This window comes from Molossus molossus, unplaced genomic scaffold, assembly GCF_014108415.1.
Source record: "Molossus molossus isolate mMolMol1 unplaced genomic scaffold, mMolMol1.p scaffold_m16_p_4, whole genome shotgun sequence".
In the NCBI taxonomy this organism is placed as follows: domain Eukaryota; kingdom Metazoa; phylum Chordata; class Mammalia; order Chiroptera; family Molossidae; genus Molossus; species Molossus molossus.
Window position 1 is genome coordinate 33571127 of NW_023425377.1, and position 20044 is coordinate 33591170.

At 51.4% G+C, this 20044-nt stretch overlaps 1 protein-coding gene across 5 annotated transcripts in view; it reads left to right on the forward strand.

The window, feature by feature from the left end:
- Positions 1 to 20044, forward strand: part of NRG2 (neuregulin 2) — a 189249-nt gene that overhangs the window by 137148 nt on the left and 32057 nt on the right. For all 5 annotated transcript variants that reach the window (XM_036240770.1, XM_036240771.1, XM_036240772.1 and 2 more), the window contains exon 2: positions 14898 to 15069. In XM_036240770.1, the coding sequence (XP_036096663.1) occupies positions 14898 to 15069 (172 nt within the window). The remainder of the gene's footprint in view (positions 1 to 14897; positions 15070 to 20044) is intronic.

Consider the following 20044-nt stretch of genomic DNA (forward strand, 5'->3'; position numbering starts at 1 on the left):
CCTCAGGCCCTGTATCTCTGAGAATTTCGAAAGGAGGAGAGCTGTGAGATTGGGGAGCAGGTGTGGGGGAGGCTGGTTTCAAAGAAAGTGATACGCTCTGAAGGTGCAGTGTTATTTTGAAGAATAACTTGAGAATTGGATTCTACGTTACTGGTCTTTTCTGTTTGCCCCCTGAAAAACCAGTCAGGCTTTGACTGGAAGGTCCCCTCTGTTGAAGTTCCCTTGTGATTTGAGATGCTGTGTCTGCCGCAGGAGGGCAGTGGGCAGGCTTTGGTCTTCACCGGCGCGTCCTGGAGTGTGAAGGTAGAGTACCATCACTAGCTGGGAACTCCGGAGACATCTCATCTGAATGGGCGCAAAGAATCCTTGCAAGGTCTTTCTCTCCCATCTTTCCCATCTCCTGCCTCTGGTGACAAATAGTGCCCAGACTTCTAGGACAAACTGCGGTCTTTAGGCTGTCCGGGTCAGAGGTAGTGATATGCCCATTTGCATGTGGCTGAGCCACATCTGGTGGTTGCTTTGGCAGCCTCCACCTCTGGCCTTGGCCCCTGGCTGACCCTGCTGAGCCAGGCACCTGGAGTAATCCTCCTGCCACTCGGGCTCAGCCTGTGCCTCACACTCAGCTCGGCTCCCTGGCACCTCCGGGTTCATTAGGAAAAATAACAACAAGCAAAGAGTGACTTTGTACTTCCCGACAGTCTTTCATCCTGAGAGCTCAAAGCACTTTACAGACCAGGACTCGTCAGTCCTCAGCTGGGTCCCAGGCACTCAGTGGAGGGGACAAGGGGACAGAGTTTTCCAGATTGGCACAGCAGTGGGGCTGGAGTAGGGCAGTAAGTCACCTGGGGTAGGGGAATCAGATGCCAGGAGGTCTGAGATAGAAGTAAAATTGGACTGAGAGCTTCAGGCTGCAAATAAAGGGAATATTCTCCCTTAAAAGAGTATAATCTGGGCCCTTCCTCCCACCAGGCCCTCTGGCCTCTGGGCTCTGTGAGCTGCTAGACTGGAGCAGGGAGAAGCACCAGCTTCAGGGTAAACCAAGACTCTTTGATTTAGATATTGCCAGGAATCTCCAAGTGATCCCTGTTACTGCCCTCTGCCCTTGGTGACTGAAAGTTCAGGGCCAAGTCAGGACAGCCCTGACCTTAGGATAGTGCCAGAGTGAGGAAAAGGTGCTGGCCCAGCATGGGCAGGCCCTAGTCCTGGTTTCAGTGGGCTTCCTAGAGTGGCTGCCCATGCCCGGTCACCCCCATTCACCCTTCTAGTCCTCCCCTGCTCTCTAGCCCACAAGGCTGGCCTGCAGGACAGTTGGCATATGGAACAGAAGAGTTGGGTTTTTTTAAAAACATTGGCAAGGCATTGCCAAAATTTAAGACCTGGGGCTCATCAGAATCATCATCCCATTGTGTTTTCCCACCATTTCTGAGCCTGTAGTCACCACACATAACTTAGCAGAGACAAGCGGCAGCAAATCCTCCAGCCCAGCCCCGGTCTAACCATCCATTTAGCTTCCGGGCCCTGGCCACATGGTAACTGCGAACTACGTGTGCTTTCACTCCCTTCTGTGTACTCAGTTCTGCAAGCATCCATTGAGCTCCTACTATGTGATTTCTTTCTTTCTTTTTTTTTTATCCTCACCCAAGGACATTTTTCCATATTTTGTTCAGATAGAGTGGGAGGAAGAGAGAGAGAGAAACATCGACATGAAAGGGACACATCGAGTGGCTGCCACCCGCACAACCCAACCAGGACCGGGGACAAACTGCAACCAAGGTACGTGCCCTTAGCAGGAACCGAACCAGGGTCTCTCTGGACCTCAGGCCGACGCTCTAACCGCTGAGCCAAACCGGCCAGGGCGTACTATGCGATTTTTCAAACACAGCCACTGCCCTCAGGACTGAAGACAGATGCTCACACAAATACCCGTGACTGGAAGCAAGTATAAGGTCAGAGATATGTGCACTGTATGGTGAGGAGAGGAATGGTTTGTTCTGGGAAGGTGTAGAGAGAGCTTCACAGAGGAGATGACACTTGAGCTAAACCTTAACAGTGAGTAGGAATTCACCAGGGCAAGAAAGGGCCTTCCAAAAAGTAGGAAGTGTGACCATGCCTACTTACATGGGCGAGGGGGACAAGAAGGGAGGCAGTTATCATTTTCTGAGCACAGTTATCATTTTCAGTGCTGACTTTATGAAGTAGAGGTATTATTTCATTGTCTCCACTTTACAGATGAGAAAACTGAGGCAGGGAGAGTCTATGACTTGCATCTGATCCCACCATGAATCAGTGGCAGGATAGGATCTTTTTCTTTTCTTTATTGATTTTAGAATGAGAGAGAGTGAGAGAGAGATAGAAACATCAATGAGAGAGAACATTGATTGGTCGCCTCCTGCATACCTCCCATCGGGGATTGGGCCCACAACCTGGGCATGTGCCCTGACTGGTAATTGAACTGGCGACCTCTTAGTGCATGGGTCAACACTCAGCCACTTAGCCACACTGGCTTGGAAGTGACAGGATAGGATTTTAAGCTCAGGTCTGCCCCCTGCCCAGCCTCGCCATGCACAGTTCATCTGACTCTGGGCTCTTCCACAGTCTGTGCCCCTCAAGAAAAACCAGCCAGAGACAGAGGATGCTCTGTTTGTCCACTTGTTGGAACAACAAGTCCTCCCATCATATCAACTGGTCAGGTATTTCCTTTCTGGGCTCTTGAAGGGATTTAGGGGTTACCAAGATAAGCAGTGGAGTCCTTGCCCTTCAAGGAGCTTGCAGTGTGACCATGGCAAACAGGAATCATGGAGCACTGGCAGTGAGAAATTGATTTAAAGAATAAACTGGGCTCTGGCTGGTTTGGCTCAGTGGTTAGAGTATCGATCCTCAGACCAGAGAGTTCTGGGTTTGGTTCCCGCTAAGGGCACACACCTCGGTTGCAGTTTGTCCCCAGCTCCAGTTGGTGTCGTGTGGGTGGCAACCAGTCGATGTATCTCTCACATCAATGTTTCTCTCTCTCTCTCTTCCTCCCTCTCTCCCTCCCATTCTATCTGAGGATAGATGCAAAAATGTCCGCGGTGGGGGGGGGGGGGGGCGGAGCATAAACTGGGAACTTGCCAGAAATGCATAGTCTTGGGCCTCACCCCTGACCTATTGAATCAAAACCTGTGGGGACGGGGCCAGTATGAGTGTGTTTTTTTCTTCAAAGTTTATTAGAATTTTTCTTTTAAATATGTTTTTATTGATTTTAGAGAAAGAGGAAGAGAGAAGGAGAGAGAAAAACATTAACCAGAAAGAACCATCAATTGGCTGCCTCCTGCACACCCTTACTGGGGATGGAGCTTGAAACCCTGGGCATGTGCCCTGACCGGGAATCAAACCATCAACATTTTGGTGCACAGGACGACGTTCAACCAACTGAGCCACACCAGCTGGGGACAGTATGTATGTTCTAGAAAGCCCTCTGGTTGATTGTGATATGTGCTGAAGTGTGAGAAGCACTGGTTGAGCTGGATGGCCCAGCCTCCCGGAACAAAGCCCTGTAGGGGCCTGTCAGCCCCACGGGCCTTTCCCCAGTGCCTTGGCCAGGAATGTTGCTTGGGGGCTGCAGGCCATGGGGTGGGGGCTGGGGGACGGGAATAAGCTCGCCACCTTGTGGGACAACAGAGATGTAGACAGACCTAACTGCAGTTGCCAGGCTGACCCTGGCAAGGGCTGACCCAGAATGGATAGAAGGAGACAGACATTCCCATCCAGGAATCTGGGTGGCTTTCTGGAGGAGATGGGCTGTGGTGGACCTGGAGAACGGAAGGAGATCTGAAGGGGCTGGGCGTTCGGGCTAAGGAAGCCACGGGAGCAGAAGTGGAGAACAGGGCATTTGGGAAATGAAGGTACACTGCCCATGGTGCGTAGGAGGGAGAGACCAATGGGGTCAAACCGTGGGTTTTCTGAATGTCAGGTGGTAATTTTATTTTATTTTATTTTCCTTTATTGATTTTTAGAGAGACAGAAACATCGATGAGAGAACATCGATTGGCTACCTCCTGCATGCCCCCCACTGGGGATTTGGCCCACAACTTGGGCATATGCCTTGACCGGGGATCAAACCAGTGACCTCTTGGTACATGGGTCGATGTTGAACCGCTGAGCCACACCGGCCGGGCCAGGCTGGTGATTTTAGAGTTATCTGAAACAGACTTATCTGTGAATTCTGGTGCAGTCAAGTGTAGCTGGATCTGAGCTCATGGTCCAATTCCTTCACTATATAGATGAGGGAACTGAGGCCCAGAGAGAGAAGTCCATACACAAACAAGGGAAAGGGTTTGGCAGCTACCAGGAAAGAATGGGAGCAACAGCTTTCTACCTCACCCGACCCCTGCAGCCTCTTGTCTCCCACCTTCCACGTGGCACCCCACGCAGGTGGAATTTCTCTCAGTTTCTTGAGTGCACTGTGGTTTCCTGCCACGGTCCTCTGGACCTCAGGTTCCCTTTGTCTATAGATAGCACTGTCTTTCTTCTCTTAGCCAACTCCTGTCATTCTTCAGGCTCAGCATAGTCTTTGCTCCCTCCACAGAGACGTTCTGGCCCCCGAGGTGAGGAGGGAGGGTGAGGTGTATCCTCTGTGCTCCCTCCAGCACCTCCCATCCTACTGTGAGAACCTCCACCAGGGCTGAGACCATGTCAACTTGACCCTCAACACCTGACATATGCCAAGTGCCCAGTGCATACTTGAGCGCACAAATAAAGGAGAAGTCTTTCAAGCTCTTTCGCCTGTAAACAGAGACCTTGCTGGCCTCTCCTGTTTGAGGAGGGGCAGTCTCAGGGGAAGAGGCCATCCCGCAGTGGCTGGAAGCCTGACAGGCCAAGCAAGGGTGTTCCTTCCTTGAGGCCCCCAACTTGACCATCTGCTCTGCTGTGCTGGGCAGATGCCTACTTGGACTGAGGGGGAGGGAAAGGGCTGCGTTGAGAGGAGTGTTGGGTGGGAAACGGCTCTGGGATTAGCCATCAAGGGGCTGCACCCTCCCCTGAGTACTAGCAGCAGTCTTGATCTGGGCCACTCGGAGGCACCCATCAGTCACAGTCCAGCCTTACGTCGTTAATCCATTTGTTCAGCCAGTGATCAGTGAGCACCTACTCAGTGTGAGACGCCAGGAACATAGCCCTGCTCCAGCACATCCCTCTCCAGGTTCCCACAGTCTAGCAAGTTAAGAAATCAGTTTACATTGTGACCTGTGTGGCTCAGTTGGTTGAGTGTCATCCTGTGCACTAAAAGGTTGTGGGTTCGATTCCAGGTCAGGGCACGTGCCCGGGTTTCAGCTCCATCCCTGGTAGGGGGCGTGCAGGAGGCAGCGGATCAATGCTACATTCTCACATTGATGTTTCTCTTCCTCTCTCTTTCTCTCTCTCTGTCTCTCTCTCCAAATCAATAAAAATATATTTTTAATCAGTTTACTCCAAAGTAGGAAGTCCCAAATGGGGTAGGAGAAAGGCTCCATAAATCGGTGTGAGGCAGAGTTTGCTTCTGGCTGGGTAGATGAGAGGAAGCCATGGCATCCAAGGGGCTGCCTCTGCTCCCGGTGCTGTGCGCTAAGTTCTGGACATACAGTGCCCCATTTAATTCCTACCACAATCTTAAAAGGTAGGTGAGCTTGTTCCAGTCTGTCCCCCCAGCCTGCATGCCTGGCCCTCTTGACTGTGCTTCTGTGTGGGGAATGGCATGGGTGAGGGTGCATGAGGCAGGCAGAATACTTTGGGAGTAGCCAGTGATTTTGGTCTGCCTGGAATATACAATTCCTGAGGGAATTGGTAGGGGGAATCAGAGAGGTATGTATGGGAAGGCTGGTTTATTGACCTAGTGAGCTTCCTCTGGGGGCCCTGGCTGCTGCCAAGGAAGGCAGGTGGCCTTTCTTCTGCAGGAGGTTTCTGAGTTCTGGAGGCACATAGAAGTGACTCTGCCCCGTGTCCGGTGCTAGTGGAGTGGCACTGGGGGTGGCGGTGGGCGCAGTACAGCCCGGACCAGGCCTGGCAGATGATGAAGGGCGCTGAGGGTAAGAGGCTTGATGGGAGGTAGATCTTCTCGATCTTTGGGGAGGGTCAAGAGAGACAGTTGTCAGAAATGACAAAGTGACTGAAAGAAAGAACCCAGGAGCAAGAGTGGTTTGGGAGAGGAGATAGGGAAACTGGTTTTCCACGTGTTATGTTTAAGCCAGTGACTGAATATCCAGGCGGTCATTCATATTGGGGCGAGTTCTTCCAGCCACCTCTCTCTCACCAGCCAGGACCATGAGGACCACATCTCAGCCCTCCCAGACCCCAGAGTGCCTAGGCCAGGGCCCCCGTGCTGCGGATAGACTAGCAGGGAAGGAGGCCCGGCCTCCAGCAGCCTGGGCCCCCCACACCCACTGAGGTAGTTGTATTTGGTGAGCACGTGGGCTTATCCTTACCTGTAATCAGGCCTGGTAAGACCTTTGCCCTGAAATCCAACATTTCTTTGAAGTCTTGCACTTTCATTTTATCTTAAACATCCACATGAACTTGACATTGTACTCCATCATCTGTCTGTCTGCTTTAATACAAAGGTGTTGCTTTTCCTTACTAATGAGCTTGGCAGACCCTTCAGAAGAGGCCCTGAGATCATCCTGCAGCTTTGCCTGTATCCTGGTTTGAGAAGCAGGTCTTGTCTGGTGTGTAAGGTGCCTCCCCTTGCCTTGCCTCTGCTACATTTCCCATGACCCGGAGCTTCAGAAACAACTTTCTCCAGCCAGGCTGAGGAGGTGAGAAGTGCAGGCCCATCAGAGAGGGGATAGGGACTCGGGGATCCCCTCAGGCTCCTCGAGCAAGGGGCTGCCTAGTCTAGTTCATCAGCAGCAGGCCTGCTCCACAGAGGGTTCTCTGGGCCAGGGCCCAGCCCTCCCCCATGGGAAGGTTAAATAGTTTGGGCAAATGATAATGGCCTTGCAGGCCTGTCGTCTTTGCTTTGTCTCACCTTCATGCCCAGCAGCTGAAGAGATAATGGTCAGAGCCTCCATCTCTCCATAGAAAGCTTTCTCTTACCTTTCTCTTATTCTCTAAAAGAGGCAGAGCATGGTTTACAGATGAATCAGCTGAGGCCCAGAGAGGCTAAACTACTTACCTAAGGGCAGACAGCTGGAAAGTCAGGAGACCTGGATAAAGACCTAAACTGTGTGTGCTCAGCTGCCACACTTTTCTCTGTTAGGCACTGCTTCCCCTGTGCCTCATCTGTGCCATCTCTAGGTGTCTCTGGCCTGTACCCCAAGTACTGGTAAGAAACCAGGGAAAGTGTGCTGAGTACCTGTGTGCTCTCAGCCACGGGTACCTCTGCTGGTGAGCCTGTGCCATCTCCCTTGACACAGGTGACATCCCCCCAGTTTTCCCATCTCTGGCTACCCCATCATGTCCCTGTGTCTCAGCTCTGAGCCTAGACAAGAACTCCAACTTGCACCTGCCTGACTCCCAGGGCTGGGCATCTCTGCCTTGGCAGGGCCCTGAGGGGGCCAAGTTTTAGTCAGGATACCTGGCTCCTGTTAGAGGGGGCTGAGAGTGGCCACAGTGTTGACCCTGGTGGCCAAGCCAGGCCTGTATGCTTTGCACTCACATTGTATGTTGGGGGTCAGTGGATGGGTGTTTAGGGATGGACAGGCAAGAAGCTTCAAGGCTTTTTTTTTTTTTTTTCTGTTGGTCTTCGAGCTGGCAAGCTTTGTCTTTTCCTCCTTCCTCCCTTGTCCTTTTTTATCTGCCCTCCTGCAATAGTGCCAGCCTCCCCCTTCTTGCTCCCATCCTCAGCCAGCCCTGGCCCCTCTTCTCTACCTTCAAGCAGAGGAGCCGGGCGCCTGGCTTGCTGAGCTGAAAGCCCATCAGATCTGGAGTGGTTTTCACTGGTGCAGGAAAGGGGCTTCTGTGTGTCTCTGCGCCCCAGACTCAGAGCAGCCCTAAGAAGGAGGCAGAGTCTGACCTGAGCACAGGAGCCACGCTGTCTTCTGCAGCATCATATCCCTGATGGCTGGGAGGTACCTGGTCAATCGTAGACTGTCAGAGGTGGGGGATTTGTCGGATGGGTGTAAGAAGAGGGCAAGGCAAGCCCAGGCACGAGGCTGGGCCTGGTTGGCTAAGAACATGTGGCTCAGGGACCACTCCCTTTGGGAGCCCAGCCTGTGAGTATCAGATGGCTGTTCTGCAGGCCACGGGAGGATGGTAACTGCCCATTTCACAGAGTAGGCCCTCTGTGCCCACGTACATCAGCTGTGTTTTTAGTTGTTGTTTTTTTTCTTTCTTTCTTTCTTTCCCATTTGAACTTGGAGTCTGTAATTAACCTCCTATAGGTCACTTTGTGGGTAGGAGAAGGGTGGGGAGGGGGCCGACCCACAGTCTGCCAGCAGCAGGGCAGTGGGAGACTTTGATGACAGGCGGGCTGGCCACATTGTCTCCAGGTGTTGTGCTGCAAAGGGGACTGCTCAGCCTTAGTCATGAGATGAGGATCATTAACCCTTTTAAGAGTCCGCTGCCCCTGCCCCCTGGTTGCTGGGAGGGAGGCCAGGCCAGGCCAGGCCAGGTCCTCCCTGGCTGGGCTGCCTGGCCTTGCCCTGAGCGTCTGTCTTGCTCTCAGATCTCTGCAGGCTCCGCACCCACCGCCCACTGCCGAGAGGAATGAGGTCAAACTGCTGGCAGCAGCCGTATCTTCTGGCCTCAGGGCTGGGATGTGGAAAAGGAGCAGCCCTGGCTGTTCTTGCTGTTGTTATCTTCAGTGAGGTGCCTTCTGAGGATTCCCCGTCAAGCACACACAGGCCAGATGCCCGGGCTTAGCATGAGGCTATGAGAAAGCAGAAGCCACCAGACACCCATGGCAACTGAGCTGTGCCTTAAGGCTTTAGGGGACCTATCCTCAAGGGAAATATTTTTGTGGAGACCTGGACCATTCTTGAGAGACCTTCCCCTTGTTAGAAAACTGCTAAATAGTTCCCCCACACCCCCAGTCAAGAATGCCCTAGTCCTGCTGCCTAGATGGGCACTGTTCCAGGAAAAAGGGAGCTGGACCAAGTGACCTCAGGGAGTGTCCGAGCTCAGAGAGGGCTTGATCTGAAGCAGGGTATCAGTGACAATCATGAGAGCAAAATGTGGGAATTTTCACCCTTTTGTTCCTCATGCTTCTACCCAATGCCTCTCATCCGTCGCTCTCCTGGGTACTGGGCCTTTGAGAGTCCACTCTGCATGGGGAAGTGTGCACGGACCCTAAGTACTGTGCCTCCTCCCTTTGGCTGCAAAGCTGCATTCATAGAGAAGCCTATTGCAGTCTTGTTAATATTAGCAGAATGGTGGAGACAACCTAACCAATTCATCTGAACAATGGAATATTATGCAGCCATTAAGATGATTTAGATCTGTATTTCTAGATTTGGGGAAATGTTTTTACGTTATATTGACTGGAAAAAGTAGAATGTAAAACATTTTAGAGAGAGAAGTCTTGAAGGGAATATTTGAAAATGTTGCCAGTGGTTTTCTCTCTGGTGGTAATTGAATGGATTTAAATGTGTTTTTCTGTTTCCTTACTTGTATTATGTAATTTTTCTACAACAAAAAACGTATTTCTTATGTAACAAAACAATAACAGAGGGGAACAAGCTAAACTCCTTGAGGGGCAGGATTGGCTATTCCATGTGTGGCTTGTCATTTCTGTCTGGGACAAAGCACAGAATCTGGCACCCGGTAAGCACTCAGTAAACGCATGTCAACTGACTGGGGAGTGAGTGCTAGCCCAGTGGCTTGCTTCAGCTGTTGTCCTGACAGATCCCTTTCATCCCAGGAAGCCAGTTCCTCTGCTTGGTTCAGCTTCGGCTTCAAGACACGCTGGGGACACGATACAGTGGTTTCCATACTAGCATTGCATTCTGGCTCCTGGTCCATCAAAGAGACCCAGACAAGACTGGACCCAGCTCAGAGAGGGGGCCCAGGCAGGGGCTAGAGCTGGCCTAGTTGTATGAGGCCCTGTAAATACTATCTCCAGGTCCTCAAAGCTGTGCTGTGTGAATAACCTCTTAGCCTGTCGCAGGTGTCCCAGGGGCTTGTATTGGATCCAGTGGCTGGAAGCCATAGTGGGAGAAGCATGATGCTCAGAATAAAAATGAGCTTAAAATGCAAAAAGTAAGATCAAGTAATTTTCTGACTTGTAAGCCTCTGATGTCTTCTCATCACATCTACAAAACAAATCCAGGGCCATCTTGGGAGGTGGTTCATACTCCTCACCATAGAAAGCTCCTGGCCTAGGCCTTGGCTGGCGTGGCTTCGTGGTTAGAGTGTCAGCCTGCAGACCAATGAGTCGCAGGTTCTATTCTGGTTAAGGGCACGTACCTGGGTTGCAGTTCATCCCCGGCCCTGATTAGGGTCGTGCAAGAGGCAGCCAGTCGATGTGTCCTTCTCATGTCAATGTTTCTCTCTCTCTCTCTCTCTCTCTCTCTCTCTCTCTCTCTCCCCCCCCCTCCCCTTCCTCCCATTTTATCTGATGATAAATGGAAAAATGTCCTCGGGTGAGGATAAAAAAAAAAGGTCTGGGCCCAGGAATGAGGTTGCAGAGGTCCTCTGGGCATTGTTCAGGGTACCACTTGGTGGGTGTTCTTCTCTTTCCCGCCACCTGAGCTGTTGCCCCTCCCCCAAAGGGACTTGCTTGAAGCAAGAAAAACAAACAAAAAAACCATAGCCTGTTCTCAGGATCCTATTCCCTTTCAAAATGTGCATCTTTGGCTTTCAAAGAACTGTGAACTAAGGTGTCTGTGCATAGGGACTGGGACTAGACATTGCTAGAGTGGGAGACATGGTTTTTAGTACAGGTGTCCCCCCTTATCCTTCGGGGATAAGTTCCAAGACCCCCAATATATACCTGAAGCTCCCAATAGTACTGAACTCTATATATTCTGTTTTTTTCTATACATATATACCTATGATAAAGTTTAATTTACAAATTAGGCACAGTCAGAGAGTAACAACAATAACAAAAAATAAAATAGAATTATAACAACACACTGTAATAAACACTGTGTGAGTGGCTCTGGGGCATTGCTAAGTAAAACAAGGGCTCCTGAGCGCTGGCAGTGCAGTACGAGCCCACCCGTCCGACCGGCATGGATGGGCTGGACGAAGAGACGGTTCACGTCCCGGGCAGGACAGAGCCTGGCAGTGTGAGATTTTTATCATGCTACTCAGAACAGCACACTATTTGAAACTTATGAATCGTTTATTTCTGGAATTTTCTATTTAATATTTTTGGACTGTGGGTAACTGAAACCTCAGAAAGCAAAAACGTGGATAAGGGGTGATTATTGTATCTCAGCTGATTCTTGTGAGGAGCTGTTAAGAGATATGAAACAAGACTCTTTGTAAAGAACACAACAGGATTCGAATATATGGCTATTTTTAATTTGTCATACTTTAGACCAGTGCTGTGTAGGAATATAATGGAACCTACATAGATAATTTTACAATTTCTAGTAGACACATAAAAAGTTACCCCTGCCCTGGCCTGTTTTACTCAGTGATTAGAGCATCAGCCCCCAGACCAAAGAGTCGAGTTCAATTCTGGTCAAAGGCACGTACCTCAGTTGTTCTGTCCCCGGCCCTGGTTGGAGTCGTGCAGGAGGCAATCAACTGATGTGTCTCTCTGACATTGATGTTTCTCTCTCTCTCTCTCTCCCCCCCCCTTTCCCCCTTCTTCCTTCCCTCCCCCCTCCCTCCCCCTCCCACTCTATCTGAAGATAAAATGGAAAAATATCCTCAGGTGAGGATTTTTAAAAAAAAGTTACCCCCAAAAAACAATGAGGACAAATCCAGACTTCTTTTCCTGGCTCACGTAGTCACATGAGACCCACCTCTCCAGGCTCCTCTCTTACCATTCCTGCCTTCCAGAATCTTCCAGCCACATGAGCCTCTTTTATCTAACTACTTATCACTGCCTCACAGTTCCTGGTGATTGTTTGCCATTGTGTTTCCTCCTCACTAAAGTCCAAACTCCATGAGAGCAGGAAGCTTATCTGCCTTGCTCACTACTGTATTCTCAGGGCCCAGAATAGTGCCTGGCATGTTGTAGGTTGAATGAATGAATGAGGAACAATTGAACTAGATGGGATGGTTCTGAAGTGATACACTATCAAGAAGTGGCTGTTGGGTTACATGGGATTCTTACTAGATGGGGTGGGCTCCTTGTGATCTGAAATGTGGTCTTGGGTTTTCCATTGGTGGCAGGGGATGACTTTGGAGCCCCCAGCTCTCGGGTCCCCTGAATTGGAGTCATGCTTGTTGTTTCTGGGGTCAGTATCTATATAATTGTGCCCCTTCCCCTGCTCCGTCACCATCACCATTAAGCAGTGGTCACAGGCTCAGTGCAGTGCTGCACTAGGACTCCTGTCAGGAGACAAGGTAGTAGAGTGACCACCACTTCCTCCTACCAGGTATCACCGCCACCCTCACCCTGGCTTATTGGGAGGGAGGTGGTCTGTCGAGGGGTTGTTAGAAGGCCCCCTGTCTCAGAACTGCAGTGAAGGTCAACATTCTCCAACCTGAGAAGAGTTGTCTGTGTCCCCAGTTCACAAGAAGTAGGGGAGACTAACTGGAGATCACTAGTTGACCAAGAGGTTAGATCACTGGAGCAAAGCCACCTGTGAAGATGTGTTCAGTTAGTAACCAGTCATGGGCTATACACTTACAATATGTGTACTTTCTTATATGTATGTTATATTTTTATTATTTATTTCTTAAACCCACATACCTGGGCCCACTCTCACAGGTTCTGCTTCATTATGTCTAGGATATGTCCTAGGTACTTACTTTTTAAAGCTTTCCATATGATTCTTATTAGCATGTAGGGTTAAGAACTATTAATAAGCAGATGAAGGAAGGTGGGGATGTAAGTAAGGGGGAAGGATGCGGAGGCAGGGTTCCAATCCCATTTAGAATAACAAAGTTCCAGGAAGTCCTACAGATTGATAGGTTGATATACATAAAACCTCTGGATGTCCAAGAAAACCCAACATTATAAAATATAAAAAGCAGGTAATTGGGAGGAAATGTAACAAAAGTTTCCTAGCCTTAATATGTATACAGAACTCTCATAGAGCAATAAGATGAGCACCCAATAGAAAAACGGAGTACAGACAAGAACAGACAATTCACAAAGAGGAAATACAATGGACCGATACACTTAGGAAAAGTGGTCAGACTCACCAGGAATCAAATAAATGCAAATTAAAACAACACAGACATTATCTTTTGCCTAGCTAATTGGTGAAGATTAAATACATGATAATACCTCATGTTGGTGAGGGTGTGGAAAAAAACAGGCACTGTCATTCATTGGTGGGAGTACAGATTGAGGCAACCTTTCCAGAAGGTAATTTGGCAACCATAAAGCTGAGGAAGATTGCAAACCTTTTTGACGCAGCAATTCCACTTTTAGGAAGATTGCCTTAGGAAATAATTGTGGATAATAATAACAGTAATAGCTAACCTTTATTAAGTGCTCTGTGCATGCCAGGCTCTACACGCATTATCTCATATAATCCTCACCGTCATCATCTCATGAGGTGAGCTGTTATCACCTGTATTTTACAGACAAGGAAACAGATGTGCAAAAGGACTAATTAAGTCAATGACCAGAGGACACAAAGCTAACAAGTAGCAAAGTCTGGATTTGAACCCAGGCTGTCTGAGTCAAGAGCCACACTACCTGTATAGCAGTATATACTGGATGTGTACAAAGGATAAACACTGCATGCACTGGGTGTGTGCATTGGATATATAATGTGTACAGTGGGTGAAGCTGCAAGGATGTTCCTCTGGGCTTGTTTGTAATGGGGAGGGGGGTGAGGGGAGAAAACATGCTGAATGCCCCATGATAGAAACTTGTCACAGATTGTGATATACTTGTACAGGAATATTATGCAACCATGAAAAATGATGATATAGAAAAAGAATGTGTGTGAATACTAGGGTTTTTGTGTATGTATGTTACTGGCAATGATTCCATTTTGCTTAAAAATGTGTAGTGTGTTTTGTATATGCATAAAAGGTCTCTGAAAGGATGGATATAAAAGGAACTTATAAAATCGGTTGCCTTCTAGAAAGGCAACTGTGTGGCTATAGTCAGAAGTTAGAGGAAGACTTGTTTTTTTTTTAAATCCATATACCCTTTTCACTTCTTGAATTTTGAATCATGTGACTGTATTATCTATTAAAATGAGTATGTATCTGTAAGTATGATTCTCCCAAGCCACAGTGCTGACTTGCCTGGTCTACTTCCTTCCTTCCTTCTAGCCCCAGCCCTTTGCTCTTAGCTGAGTTGGCTCCTCCCTCAGCTTGAGTTGGGATAGCTCCTCTGGGCTTCAGCACCCTCGTGCCTCCATGAACATGCTGTTAATGAACCACGGTCAATGCCAGGTGGCAGCTCCCCTGAGGGGAGGAGCGGTGCCTGCCATTTGGGTTTGCCTGTGTCCCCTGGGCCCAGCATTAGCCTGGGACAGAAGTTAGATCATGAGCACTGAAGTCAAGGAGATCTGGGTTTGAATCCCAGTTCCATCACCACGAGGAAGTAATTTCACCATCCTGTGCCTCAGTTTCACCATCTATAAATGAGTTTAATCATTGCCATGAACTAATAGGATTATTTTCATAAGATAAGATATGTATCATTCCCATTATCATTCCAGGTGTGAAGGAAACTCCACAGGTAGTAGCCACACTGGCATCATTGCAGACCTCTGTGAATGCTTGTTGAATTGAACTAGGAGATGACATCTGGAGGGGCAGCTCCCCAGGCCCAGCCCAAGGACAGTGGCTCTTCCTCCACTGCTCATGCTTGGCACTGCCCCATCACCGCCATGCTCACCTCCCTGCCTTGTACCCCACAGCCACCCGGCCCAAGCTGAAGAAGATGAAGAGTCAGACTGGACAGGTGGGGGAGAAACAATCGCTGAAGTGCGAGGCAGTGGCCGGTAACCCCCTGCCCTCCTACCGCTGGTTCAAGGATGGCAAGGAGCTCAATCGCAGCCGCGACATTCGCATCAAGTATGGCAATGGCAGGTGAGCAGCAGCCGTCCCTCCCTCCTGGCATCTTCCCTCCTGAAAAGAAGGGGCCTGAGCTGGCAGAACCCCAGGCGGTGCCCAGATCCACTTATGGGTCAGATTCTGGTCCCCTTTCTGGCCATGCCAAATTTCTCCTGGCAACTCTGGGCTCCCCTGGTTATGTTGGCCCAGTGTCTTCAAACTGTAGACTCTTAATTAATGTTTCTGGATGGTTGTGGAAGTCCACTCTTGTCCTAAAACTTCTCAAAGGACCTGCCACGGTCCTTTTAGGACCAGCCCAGCTTTTAGCAATTTTTGGTGAAAGACTCTGATTGCAGGATGCATCTGGGAGGTGGTGTGGGGATGGGCTGGTTTCTCAGCTCAGCAAGCTGTACTGGGCAGAGGGCTAGATAAGGGGGAAGGCACATGGCTTCGACTAGTGTTGGGGGAACCGGTGTCTCAGACAGTTTCCCCCTATGGCATGGGAAGAAGCTTTGGAGCCTCCAGCTCTGGAAGGTGACCTCTTCCATCTTGGGGTGGTCGAGCAGGGACCTCAGGCACCAGAGAAGCCAGGAATCCCAGGGCAGCTCCTTACCTCTCTCCTGCCCCTCCCAGCCCCTGAGGAGCTGTTCGAAGGCAGGACAAGCGAGAGAGGAGGCCCCCCTCTGCCCGCCAAACAGAAGTTCTGCCTGGCCTCTGTTTTGTCAGACCTGAGGGCCAAGTGGACTTCTCTCTCTGGCCAAGAAGCACCCTCGTCTTTCCAGCCCCTCCGGAGAAGCTTACAACCACCCTCTCCCTGGCTAGCATTTTCCTCCTCACTTCCCCCAAAGTGCAAACAAGGGTGATTTTAAAGGACCCCAGCCTGCCCCACAACAGAGTGATGGAAAGCCCGGACTCGGGCTGCTCCTGGGCGCTGTGGGGCCCAGAGGTGTGCATCCCGCCCCCTCGGCCTGACTCCCAGCCTGTGTAAGAGGGTGTGGAGTCAGGGGTCTGAGACGTGCTTCCAATTTTCTGACTGTCCTTTCACGAGCATGGAGCAGAGGCAAAACTGGTCACCTGGAAAGCAGAAAATAGTCATTTATGAAGAAAAGATTTGTGGCTGAAAATGCTGCTTCCTAAGAGAATTTGGGAGAGAGGGTCCCCAGTCTACAGATTTGGCAAGAAACTCAGGTTGCCCACCAAGCGCACCTTCTGAGGCCACCCCACCCCTTCCCACTGCCCTGCCAGGAGTGGCTCCGAGCTGGAGAAAAGCATGGACGGGCTTCTGGAATTATTGGGGCTCCTGCCCCCTCTTCCTGGGAGGACAGGGGAGAACACTCTCTCCCAACCTCTGTTGTCTCAGTGAAGTAGGGGGAGAGGTCATCTTCCAGAAAGACAGCGGGAGTCAGGAGAGAGTGTTCTCCCTGTCTCCTCATTACTCTGAAGCACGTCCACAGCGTGGCCATCCCCCTCCCCCATTCCTGACCCCCATGTCGCATTCTCACTCACCCACATGTCCTGAGCACATGAGCACGCGTAGCCTTAGAGCCCTTGCACCACCCACAGAACCCTTTCTCTGGTGACCAGCCTTCCTCTCTCTCCTTACTGACCCACTCGCGTCGCTTCCTCCTCCACTTGTTGCCCCATCATCCCTGCACCACCACATGGAGGCGGTTTCAGGCCCACTGAATCCACTCTCCTTGTCCTCCGCTCCGCTTGGCTCGCTAGGGTCTGCCCTGTACATGCAGCCCCGCCCCCCTTGGCTGTGGCTCAGACCTGAGTGCCCCCTGCCCGCTTGTCGCTGTGGTCCTCCTGCACCTCCTGTGCCTCTAACCACTCTCTCTCCGTCACCTTCAGTGCTGCGACTTCCCTGTCTTTTGAGTTTCACTCTTCTCTTCCCTCCCTCTCCACCTGTGGGTGATTGCACCCACTCATCTCTGATGACCCCAAACCTCCATCTCTAGTTTGATGGCTTTTTTTTTTTTATTATCCTCACCCGAGGACATTTTTCCATTTTTTGTACAGATAGAGTGGGAGGGAGAGAGAGGAAGGGAGAGAGAGAGAGAAACATCGATGTGAAGGGACACATTGAGTGGCTGCCACCCGCACGACCAACCAGGGCCGGGGACAAACTGCAACCGAAGTACGTGCCCTTAGCGGGAACCAAACCCTGGTCTCTGCGGACCGCAGGCCGACGCTCTAACCGCTGAGCCAAACTGGCCAGGGCTTGATGGCTTTTTTTAAAACTGGAGTTCCAGACCCATGCTGCCAGCTACACACTAGATGCCACCCCTGAGATACCCCACAGGCATCTCTACTCCAGAATGGCCGGGTCTGGCCTCTCCCTCTTGCCCCCTCTGGCCCTGCCTCCCCTCCCATGCTCCCTTCTCAGCTGTGGCAGAACCAAACTGCCCCTGCTCAGCACTGCCTCATGCTGGCCCTTCCGTTTGGGTACCATTTCTTCAGAAAGAGGCCCCTTCTCCCTGCCCCGCAAGTTTCTTATCTGGTCTCCCAGCTTTCAGCCTTTCTACCACTGTCTTATTCTTGGCTGTGCCCACATTTTCTGGGCCACGGGCCCCTTGGTGAATTTATTTCTGTATCTAACATAGCATCAACTGTGTGCCAGGCACTCTGCCAGGGCTGGAGATACACCGGGGGGCGGAACTGACGTGGTCCAAACCTTCACAGGGTGCTAGTCTAGCTTCTAGTGCAGACTCTGGATAAAGGCCTCCACCCTTTCTTCAGAAAAAAGTGTCTCATCCACCCAGTTTTGCTTCCAGTTCTAGAAGTCTGTGGAGTCAAGGCTCCCGTGACTCTGACGGGATGATGATCTTTCTGACATGGGCACATATCCCATCTTTCACCCATTTACTTGACAAGTCTTGAGAGTCTGCTCTGTGCCAGGCACAGCCCAGGCCTTGGGGCCCTTCCGACTCTTCTCTTCCTGGCTTCTAAGTCACTGCTCCCTGTGCCCCATCCCTGGGTGCTCCCGATCCCTGCTCTTTCCTTTTATGACCCTGGACTTGGGCCCAGGCTGTTCCCTGTGCTGGCAGCAGCCCCGCCCCCCACACACACGGTCCCTGGAAAAGTTCTTCAAGGCCCAGCAAATGTCATATCCTCTGGGACACTTTCCTGAGCCCTCCAGGCAGCTCTCATCACCTCCTGTTGTGATGCCTCGAACAGAGTTCCATTGCATTGTTGGGGGGCGGTCTCTCTTTCTAGTGTGAGAGAGCACCCCTACTGCACACGGTCTCCCCTGTACAGCCTGGCAGAGGAGAGGACGTTCAGTGTTAAATTAATGAGAACCATGCAGGACTAGCTCTCCTCTCTGGGGACAGGGCGATACTAGGATTGGGCAGGTCACCCAGCCTTTGAGCACTTCAGCATCCCCGCCAAGCCTGTTTCCTCTGACAAATAGGTCAGCCAGTCAAGAAACAGGAGCTGGTCAGGCCTGCTCCTGCGTTCGGGGACCCCTGAGAGCCTGAAATGTGCCCTGTCCCCTTCCTGTCAGGGCCCCATCTCATCTGTTGCTTTTAGGAAACTTCCTTGCCCCACCCACCCCGCCCCTGGGCTCCCAGCAATGAGTGGACGGGGTAGAGGAGGGGGCCACGACTGATCCTTCTGATTCCCGCGCCGTGGCTCAGAGCTGCCACCTCCACACACTCTTCACTTGGTGTGGGGGCGGGGCGGGGTCTCCTTCTGGCAGCATCTTCTTTCCTTCCTTCTGCCCGTGCTGCCGCTTGCCCTCTGGCCCTCCTTGCCCTCTGGCCCTCCTTGCCCTCTTCTGCCCAGGCCACACTGTCGTGAGATCGCTCTCGGCCTTGCGGCGCCCCCTCCCCAGCAGGTGCTGTCTGTCTCAGGGGCCGCCGCACAAGGTGTCTCACCCAGCCCTTCCTGTGCCAGGAGAAAGCTGGCCCCCCGAGCCGTAGGCATGGGGCCCTCCACGGCAGAACTGCGCGTTCCCGTATTTATGAGGGGCAGGCTGGAACAGGCCCCTCAGGCAGGCAGAGGGAGGCTGGTGCTGAGGAAAATGTGCGGGTAGAGGACATGGTGCCCAAATCCTGCCCCTGCCAACTGAGAAAGAAAGAAAGGGAGGGGCAGGCCTGGGTCAGGGTGGTGAGGGGCATCAGGTCTGCCAGGAGGTGGGAGAGAGTCCTGGGTCCTGGTGGCTGTCCTGGTCAAAGAGACTGTAGTGTGTGTTAGCTGCACGCCCCTGCACTCCTTCAGGGCCAGGGAGACCCCACCCTTCTGCTCTGACCCCAGGACTTAGGCAAGTCGGGGCCCACTTCCCGGGAACTGACAATATCATCACAGAGCTGGTGCACGTAGGGGTCTTTGTTTCTGTCCCCTTGCCTCTTTCTGGTTTCTCACAGGGGAGGGCCTCTCCCTGAGCCCGGTGCCTCCTTCCCCGGGTCTCACACACTTCCATGTGGAAGTCCTTCTTTCCAGGCCTAGCTTTTATTGCTGCAGATATCTGTGAGCCTAGCTCTGCCTTGCCCTGCTACATGTGATGTCATGTAAGGGAAGGTCCTTTGAATTCAGCTATGGGTGACAAGGAGGTTCTGGCTCTGGGTCCGCTCTGCCTTGACCCTGTGACCTTCAGGTGATCCCCTGTTCTGCATGTCTAGTGTCAGGGAAGATCCGGTGGCCGGGAAGCAAGAGAAGCCCAGTCCTGAGACAGCTGGGCTTTGTTGCGTGTAATTAGGCTGAAGCCGGGAGGAGATGCTGTCTTAGCCAGAGTGGCTTCCAAGGCTCTGTTTAATGAAGGGAACAAACTTGAATTGACAGAAGAGGGTTGTAGGCAGAGACAGTAGGCCAAGGAGACACAGACCAGCTTGAGCCAAGAAGAATTGGATTGGGGGGAGGGTAGCTGTCACCATAACATCAATAAGGATAGTTCCATAGCAACAGGGCCTACCAACAAGACACCCTCCTAGACCCTTGTTTGGGGGATCTTGGAGTGAGGAGATCTGGGAAGAGGCCCACTCCCATAGGCAGAGGTGGAGCCCAGGAG